Source organism: Pan troglodytes, chromosome X, assembly GCF_028858775.2.
Source record: "Pan troglodytes isolate AG18354 chromosome X, NHGRI_mPanTro3-v2.0_pri, whole genome shotgun sequence".
Taxonomy (NCBI): Eukaryota; Metazoa; Chordata; class Mammalia; order Primates; family Hominidae; genus Pan; species Pan troglodytes.
The window spans coordinates 108291968-108301639 of record NC_072421.2 but is presented as its reverse complement, the minus strand read 5'-3'; the positions used below and the strand labels follow the sequence as shown (position 1 = coordinate 108301639).

Here is a 9672-nt window from a genome sequence, read left to right as displayed (position 1 = left end):
CCCACCAACTCTAACACTTGAGACCTCAGGTAGTTCGGTTGGTTTTGAGGGTTTAAAAAGTAATGTTGATGTATGTGAAAACACTCCGTAAGCCATAAAGTACTATACAGATGTTAGGAATATAGATATTTATCTAGTTCATCTAGAAAAAAGCTCTGCGGTTCTTCTCCAAATTTAGGGGCTTAAAATTTTGTCTGTCGAGGCAGCACTTTCCTGGACCCTAGAAGTTTCTGACAATTCTTTGCAACTATCACTTGTTGAATAAACACAAATTTGGAGTAGGCAGGCCCACCAAGGCATCAGCAGTACTACTGTGATTTCCAGGTTGAGCTCTTGGCCCAACTTAGAAGCTTAGGGACTCATTTAAAAAAAAATGGTGGGTATAGTGTGTGGCACCAAGTTTTCTTCAAGACACTTAACAGTTAGAACAGGCCCTTTCCATGAGGCTTGGGAGCCCAGTTTGTAAGAGAAAGTGGATTTCTAATCCCTGACCCTACACACACCCATCTCCACCCCGCCTTTAAGGACACCAAACCAAAGCTTTGTCACTCTGTTAGCCACAGTGTGGATATGGGAAACGCCCTGAAATGATAAGCAGCATGCTAGGGCGTGATTTGCGAGGCGGGTTCATTCTGTGTCCAGGGCACCAGCTCAGGACCAGACCAGGTGCACACCTCGGAAAGGCCTTGGTGCCGGAGGAGAGCGGGTGTGGGCTTCCAGGCAGGGGAGTCCGAGGGTAGTCGGTATCTTCAGGGCGTGCGCGAGTGGTGGGGAGCTCCTAGGTGCATCCAGTGCAGAGGGGGAGGAGGGACCGGAGGAGCTGTGCGGTCCCTTTAAGACCCCAACGCTCGCCTAGCCAAAGGAGGGGGGGCTGCAGTGGGGGCGCTGTGTGATGGGAAAGTAGCCGGCTGAGTCTCACACTTTCTCCCGATTTTTAAACTTTCGGGCCGGGGGAGCAGAAATAAAGCCATTGTGCCGGGGTGGAGAAAGTGTGCGTGCTTGCAGCGGCTGCGTGCTTGCGGACTTCCCGCCAGCGCCGAGCGGCCGGCTTCTCGGGCCAAGTGGGGAGCGAGCGGGAGGGCGGGCAGGTGGCCCCGGGCCGCCGCGCCCGCGCCTTGGCTCTGCCCCCGGGAGCCGAGCAAGCTGCTGCTCCCTCGTGGTGTGAGGGCGGTGATGTTTTTCCTCCCACCCACTTTTGAGTTCCCCCTCCCCCCTCGCGCGCACTCTAGCTCTCGCCACAACCTGCGAGCCCCAGACCTCGGACGAGAGCGCCCCGGGGAGCTCGGAGCGCGTGCACGCGTGGCAGACGGAGGAGGCCAGTGCCCAGGTTAGTGAGCAGTGCCCGGCGCCCGCTTCCCTCACCTCCTTTTCCAGCCTTTGCACAGGTGGGTTGCCTTCTCTTGGCCGGAGCCTTCCCTGGAAGTTTCCCCAGGGTGCCCCAAATTCCCCTGCCACCCCAACCTGTTCTGTGCTCCAGCAGTTAGCAACCTGGATGGAGGTGGGGCCCAAGGCTTCTGACCAAAGCAAGTTGGGGGTCTCTGAATTCGAACTCACAGCTCGTCCCTCCCCACTCGGCCTGCATTTCTTTATGCTCTGGCGCTTTGAGAGGTCACTTAGGTACTCCACCCTGAGCTACCCAAGGGACTCTGCAGTCCCCTTAATCACTGCCTGTATTCCTGAGCCTGTTTTCTCATTTTGCTGATGAATACGTGGTAAAGTTAATGTAACAGGGTAGATGGGCGAAAGGCTCCCTATCCTATCCTCTGGCCATCTGCCTCATTTTTTGTCCCTGACTACGGGGCTCAGAATTTGAGACACTAGGCTCTGGAAGCAACGTGGTATATTGCCAGAACATAGGGCCCGGAAAGCCTGCTTTCCAGTCCCTCCCAGCCCTGCCACCAAAGTTATTTGAGTTCTCTGGGTCCCCCCAGTGCCCATTTTGAAGGTGGAGTTGTGTGGGATGAAATGAAATGATAGAAAGGTGTTTTGCAAGCCAAATGTGAGGCATTGTTTGTCAGTCATAAGCAGCAATGAAAGCATTTCCTCCAACAAGAGATACCCTGGGTTAAAACTGCCATTTTCAGTGGCAACACACCACCAGTTAACTGAACTTTTCTTGCTGGGTGGTAGAGTGGGGAGAGGATTTCAGCTGATGGACAAGGGCCTGGGACTCCAGTGTCTTTCTTATTGTTTGTCGGAAAGAAAATTGCTACCCTAGGGGCTGTCCCACAGATGATAGTCAGTGTGAGATTACAAGGTCAGTCAAGCCTCTCAGGAGGATTAAAGAGACACTGTGGGGCGTGAAGAACTGGCTGACATGTGTTCATCCCTTAGCCTTCCTGTGGGGATGTCTCTTTGCTTCTGTTCTACCCAGGAGACCTGTTCTGAAAGTGGGCTCCTGACACTTGATGGCCCAGATTGCCTTGCAGTCACAGCTGGGCAAGGAGCAGTTGGTCCCTTTGCTTAACGCAGATGAACAATGTGAATGCTTGTTTCATGGAAGCACCTTAATAAATACCTTTCTTTTGGTACTTGATACATTTCTCTCTCTCGTAAAACACAGGAACTCTCCCATCCCACCTCCACTACCTGTGTTAGTTGCAGGGTTTTGTTTTTTTTGTTGTTGTTGCTTTCTTGTTGGGTCCTGGATCCCCTGAAGCATGTCAATGGCTACATGTCTAAGTAACCTGTAAAAGAGCCAGTGCAAGTTCAATGGCACAACAGCCTGTGTGAAGCAGACAGAGAGTTAATGCAGAAATAACTCCAGTTAACTGGGTCAAAGTATAATTTGAAAAATTAAGGACAGTTTGGCTCTTTGCAAGAATAAGAGTCGGCTAAGTTCGCTGAGCAATGCTTGCTAGTGTTTACTGCTGCAGTCCCAACACATGTTTTGAACCACCCCCTTCCCTAAAAGAAAAAGCTGAAGAGATAAAGAGAAATTGAACAGTGAGGAGATCTGGGGAGGGAACTCTTCTTGGTTCATATTTCTGCACAGAATACAAAGGCAGGACTTCAGGATCTTGTAAATCAAAAGTGAATATTTATAAAGCGATTCATTTTCTGATGTTCTCCATCACAGCCTGGGAGGCCACACAGATGACAGGAACGCCAAAGGAGATTAATTGCTCTCTAGTTACCAACTTTTTTATTTGCTCATAATATTAGTTGGGACCTAAGAAAGGCAAAAAAATCTATGAGCTGTTTTCTTGCCAACTTGAGTTATGAAGCAATGCTACTGTTCACCGAATCGCCCAACCATTATACAAGAAAAGCAGCCCTGTTGATTGTCGCATGGGGAGACCCTAAAACCATGGTTTCAGAAACACCCGTTGAAATCCATATATGAATGTGATAAATTGGATTTCAGTGGTTAAAAATCTTTCTCTTTTGGAGGCTTGGGGAATAAACTTATTAGAATAGGCTCAGGAAGAACCTCACTGAGGTGGGTAGCTGTGTTAAATTGTTAATGAAAATGATTTGTTTCAAATAAACGTGGTAGCCCTCAAGGGACAGTAACATTCTGAGTGATTGTAAGTGGGCCACAAACTCACAGAGGGGACCAAGACATCAGAACTCAGGTCTTTAGATGGGTAGGAACATGTCCTGAGAGAATTTGGTTCTTTAAGGAGCAGGGAGGAGGTAAAGAAGGAAGGCAGACGGTGCTGCAAATCTTGTTTGATAGCACAGATTACTCTATCATCAGTTCTTCCTTGGTTATGCATTCATAATTGAAACAGTGGATTTTGAATGACCCAGGCAACTTCATAGCATTTAAGTAGGAGCTGTAGCATCTACTTCAGAGCCCAAAGATATTCAACTCTCCAAAATGATCGTTTTGCATTCCTTCAAGTTCTTTATGTGCAATATTTAGGTTGGATTTTCTGGAAAGATCAATGAGTTCATTTCCCATTCAGATTGAATCTGGTGTTTTTAGAACATTTCAATATTTTCAGATCACCCATTGGAGGAATTTTGCAAACTCTAACATCTGTGGAAATGATCCGTGACTAGATATGAGCTACAGCAAACTTTCTGTGTTCCAAGGTTCAAAAGGTTTAAGATTTCTACCCCTTATACTGGGAATGCCAATCTCATGTTTTGAAGAACTGTAGTTGTTTTAATGGTCTTTTGCATGGTGGTGCAAGGTGAACAAATTATCTATTTAATTTGCCCAATTTCCCCTAAAAATGGCCCATTTAAAATTTCCATTTTACAATGGACTTCTTGGGGGAGGAATATGTTGGAACCATTTTAAGCAGTAAAACTTTTCAGGTGTTTAATTGCATCCATTTGCTAATTACATCTATCTTTTGCAATATTAGTTGCCAAACCAAAGATCCTTGTAGATCTCATAGAGGACACAGGAGAAACTGATCAATTTGTACTTCATTCCAAAAGGATTAACGGTAAAAGTAGTCTTGAAGCTAAGATTAGTTAACTTTCATTTCAGAAATTGCTTGGTCTCATGCTTGTTACTTCTACCTTGTTTGCTAAAATAACCGTTTTGCAAGCTAAAGTTTCCCTTTTCTCCCAAAAAAATCTCTTGAGAAATCAACTTTAATTCCCTTAGAAAGGAAGATTTCAAAATTTATTTTCATTTTCCTATAACTTGCCTGTAAGGACTTAGCCTCAGCTTTGGATAGGAATGCACCCTCATTCACTTGAATTTTCACCCACAAGCCTTGCAAGACAGGAGAGGCAAGTCCTTTATCTTGTGCAGGCAGACAATACTTACACTTATGTAAATTCTCGGACATTTTTTTTTTTATTCTAGCAGGTTAGAAGCCTGAGCATCAGTGACCTCTATCATTTCCAGAAGATCTGTGTTAAGTCTTTTTTCTGCTTTCTTCCCAACAGCTTAAAGGTTCTGTCACCTTTTGCAGTGGTCCAAATGAGAAAAAAGTGGAAAATGGGAGGCATGAAATACATCTTTTCGTTGTTGTTCTTTCTTTTGCTAGAAGGAGGCAAAACAGAGCAAGTAAAACGTAAGTGTCTTGCATTTGGAAAATAATACACTTTTTATAATTTCTTTGAAAATGTGGCTATAATCTGTAGCAATTATGATTTAGCCCAAATGTGGCCGTGCCATTATTCTAAGAGAAGAAAGTGAATGTTACTGGTTTATGCATGAATTGATAAAAGAATGAGAGCTTTGAATCAGGCCAACTAAATTTGGGGCTGTTTTTCTGATTATCATGTAGTCTTTGTCTCATAGAACATATGACACATTAGCTTATTTTCTCTTCCCTGTTCTAAACTATACAAATCTCATTACATTTTACGTAACTCTAGAAATATCTGACAGATGAGCTGGAATTTTCCCAAATTTCAGACTCTTCAGCAAAGGCTTTCAGTTTATGAAAAATAATGACACAGAAAAGAAAAAAAAAAGAAAAAGAAAAGCAGGCTCTGCCTATTCCCTTATGCCGAAAAACGAGGAAGGACGAAACCTTCCTATGAACTGGGCTCAGATGAAAAATGTTTTGAGGAAATTGAGATTCCAGGGACCGTTAGCAAATTGGATGCCATTTATTGAAAAGAACATCCCCGCAAAGCCAGGGAATATTTCTAGAAAGTCAGCGATCCGTGTAATGGGCTAACACATTGGAGAAAGCAGAGAGTGGCAGGAAGTGGGGGCGGGGGGGATAATTAACCCTCCTTGCTGCCACGTTTAGGAGATTTATGAGTAACGGTCGACATCTCCGTTCTTGCTGCCTTTGCACAATGTGGGTCTTACCTTCTTTGGGCCACTTGCAGCCATCTCTGAGGTAGATGCTTGCTCTAAATTTGAAGGAAAAGCCTAAGCTCTAGTTCCCCTTTATGACAGCATCAAAAAAAGCACAAAATGGAATTGGTCCAAGAGGGGCATTCTCTGCTTCACTGAACTTATTCATGAGAAGGAGCTGTGAAAATATTCTTGGTAGGAACTGAAGCAGCATCTGAAGCCCTTCACTTAAACCTTTATCTCTTTTATCACATAAGTTAAATAGATCAGGCAGAGGGCTTGCTGACAAGGAGAACAGTGCCAAGCCTATTCCATCCTTAAGTGTGTTTCTGTCCCACTACAATTTTCATAGTAAATGTAGTCTTCTTCCTGGGAGAAACAGTGTTTAATAGTGTTTTTGATTATGCTTTTGAGCATGAGCGGTGTATGGTGATATCTAGTATGATTGGGACACAAAAGGAAGTTTAGTGGGGCATGATCTCAGCAAGGAAGATTGGATCAGCCTCTACTCTTGTATCCCTCAAATTGCTTCCTTCTTCTTCCACTTGAATATAGTTCATCTCAGAATCCTCCTCTTCCAGAAGCCTTCCTTGATTTAAGTGGATGTGACAGAAGCATCCATGCATTCTCAGCTCAGCTCACAATTAGCTGGGCTTAGGGATGAAATATTACTCAATAAGTACAATGTACATTATTTGGGTGATGGTTACACTTAAAGTCCAGACTTTATGCGATATATCCATGTAACAAAACTGCACCTGTACCCCTTAAATTTATACAAAAAAATCTTCCTGTCTTAGAGAGAAACTTCCCTTATAGCCTGTTAATGATGACCTCATGGGGAAAGCTTGTAACTCTCAGAAGACCATCTCTTATGGAAAGCCTTTCATATTTATGAAGAATTGAATATTGTCCATGAAACTTAGACAAAGAAAGATGTGACTTAAAAAAATTACAAACCCAAATCGACTACTTTCTAATATTTCCTTGTGCTGATGAATTTGTCCCAAGCCCTTTTGATATTCAATTGGTGCCAAAGTGATTATGTAACAGATGGCCTAGGGCACCAGATCTGGTCCAGTGTTTCAGGCTTATTGTCAGATGATGACGCTAAGGTCATGGTCCTTCCCTTAATGAGCCACTGAGCATCATTATGTGTGTCCATGCCCAAGCTAACTGTTCTGAAGACATGCAAAATCATCTCTGCTAAAGGGAAAACCTCAAAGCATATGTCCTATGTATGCTGTCTTGATATATGCATGCACATACACAAACACACACAATATGCATGCACAGAGATTTATATTGCAGCTCTAACAGTGAGAAGTCAGAAGCAGTGGAAATGTCAGTTCATAGATAAATAGTTACAAAAATGATCCAGGTAATGCAATATAATGCTACTATTAAAAACACTGTTTATTGAAAATTTGGTGGCCCTGGGAAATGCTTGTTAACTTATTTTTAAGTTTCTTAAATTATAAAATTAATATATATGCTTATTATACAAAACAACATGAAAGCATCTGAGCTTCATATGGAACATGTGTCCCTAAACTCTCATTCCACTCTCCTGGGATAACCATTATTAGTGGTTTGCTGTGTGATCTTCCAAACTACTTTCTTTGTTTTATAAAATTATATATACATGTCTGTATGATATTTTGTTTTACAAAAATAGGATATTATATATACTTTTCTGTGATTTGCTTTTGCTCAATAATGTGTGTAGGACATCCTTCCATGTCAATACATTGCAATGTAATAGTGCCATATTCTTTCTAATGCTTGCATGGTTTGCAGTTGCATAAGTTTGCATTGGTTTATTTAACCAGTCTATATTTGTAGATATTGAGGTTGTTTCTGGTTTTTGCTATTAAAAGTAAGACATTTATGAACATCTTTAGGCACTTATTCAACTATTTGTGAGAAATAGTCGAAGTGCATGTTCAGTTTTAATCTTCATAAGTACTGTCAAATTGCCCTTCATATAAGTTGTATTAATTTATGCTCCCACCATCTATGTATGAAAGTCCATTTCTAATTCCTTCACCAAGATTATAATCAATCTTTGTATTTCGGGGCCATTTTAATAGGAGAAATAATCTGTCAGTTTTGCTTGGTATTTTTCTGTTTCTGCAGCATCTTTTCGATTATGTACTAGTTCAATTTTATTTCTTCAGTGAATTGTCTATTTTTAGTTTGGTTGCTTGTGATATTTATTTGTTAAAAACTTACTTATTAACCTTTTATATTTTAAATATTATTTTTGATATGCCACTTGTTTTAATCTTTAAGTTGTATTTTTCCCATATAGAAGTTTTAAAATTTTACGTAGTCAGATCTGTCATTCATTTTCTGTATGGCTTCTGGATTTCTTATTCCTAGGAAGGTCTTTCTCACCCTATATTTTTATATTTTCTTCTACTGCTGCCATAATTTTATGTTTTACCCATAGTTCTCTATTCCATCTGAAATTTATATTCCTGTACGGTATGCAATGGGGAACTAATTTTTTTTAAATCTCCGGATGGTAGGTTTATGAATGTTATTTTTGCTCACTTTTATGCTTCTGTCTATTCCAAAATTTCCACAATTGGCAAGTTTCACTTTTAAAACAGGAGAAAAGCTCTTTTTAAAGTAAAAGTACATCTTATTTCCCATATTTTTACTGTGCAATTCTAGAGACAAGTTGGTATGTGAGTAGATGAAGAAACAGAGGGGTTTTCTAAAATTAAAAAGGAAAGCAACTGGAAAAACTTCAGAAAATGGGTAAGAGTAGGCCTGGGTCATAAACCCTTCACGTCTCTCCTTGTCTGACACCATTTTACCAAAAGAAGGCAAAGTTTTTTATCTTGCAGGGGCTGGTTAGAATATAAGCTTTTAGGTCAAGGAATGTGTTTTGTAGCCTGTTTGCTCTCCTATTTGGGGCATCACGGGGGAATGACGGGGGATGCCATTATGGTCAAAGATGCTCACTCAATTGATTCAGAAATCTGAAGAGGTGTGGAAAAAACGCTTTGTTTGTGGAAAGCTCATCACAAGGAATGGTGAAGATGGGTGCTGCCACTTGCTGGTAGCTAATGACCCATAGTTACAATTTCTCTTATAAGAGAGAAGACAGGCTCAGGAAACCCGAAAATACTGATAGTGCATTGCAATGGATGAATGAGCCATTTGTTGCTTACATAAAAGTTTGTTACTGTTTAGCATCAGCAAGGTTTGAGTTCTTTAGCTGGGAAAAGGTCCTTCTGTATAACTCCATTATGCTCTGTTGTTAAAGTTGTAGTCAATGAGGCCAGGAAACTCTTTTGAAGTTCAAAGGAGCGTAACATTCACAGCATAATATTCATGCAAATATGGGATAAATGGGCTGAAGAGTTTGCCCCTTTGGCAGATCTAACTTAGGTAATGAACTATTGATCAAAGTGAGGTTGAAGAATTGAGTTGTTAAGAATATTCAATTATGTATTTCTAATAGACCAGCCTGTGCCAAGTCTGACAAAGGTTCTGGAGAGAGAAATTGTTCATGTATTTCATGGAGTCCACTCCTGCTTTACAAGGTAGTTAACTGGATCTTCAAGGAGCTAGATTGTCACTTATTTTTCTCCTCAAGAGAAAAGCTTCCAATATTCAGATTTGGCTAAAAGTGGGCCTCTGGACTTCTCAGGAAAGGCAAGCCACCAAAAGATTGAAGGGAAGGAAGAAGATACTTAGAAAGTTTGAAACATGTGAAGCCCACTTAGAACTTCTCTGTCTATTGTGAGAGCCAGCCAGGAAGGCATGGGTTTTCCTCCTCCAGATTCTCCCTTGGCCGTTTGAGGTGATTATTGAGCAAGCAAATGCGTGGACCTGTTCACATCTTAGAAGTTTAATTAAGTGGAATTAGACGAAAGGAATACTTAAAATTAGATAGCTTAATGCTTTTCAAAGTATATTCTTAATTGTTT

At 41.5% G+C, this 9672-nt stretch overlaps 1 protein-coding gene across 6 annotated transcripts in view; it reads left to right on the top strand.

Annotated features, from left to right (window-relative positions):
* The first annotated feature begins 991 nt into the window (after window positions 1-991).
* CHRDL1 (chordin like 1) overlaps window positions 992-9672 on the top strand; it is a 125684-nt gene continuing 117003 nt past the window's right edge. For 2 of the 6 annotated variants that reach the window (XM_016943926.3, XM_016943928.3), the window contains exons 1-2: window positions 1241-1327; window positions 4858-4985. In XM_016943926.3, coding sequence (XP_016799415.1) covers window positions 4892-4985 — 94 coding nt within the window. In that variant the 5' untranslated portion in view covers window positions 1241-1327; window positions 4858-4891. Of the gene's footprint in view, window positions 1386-4857; window positions 4986-9672 lie in introns of all 6 variants that reach the window. The other 4 variants (XM_016943924.3, XM_016943925.3, XM_054677122.2 and 1 more) reach the window with 4 other exon arrangements.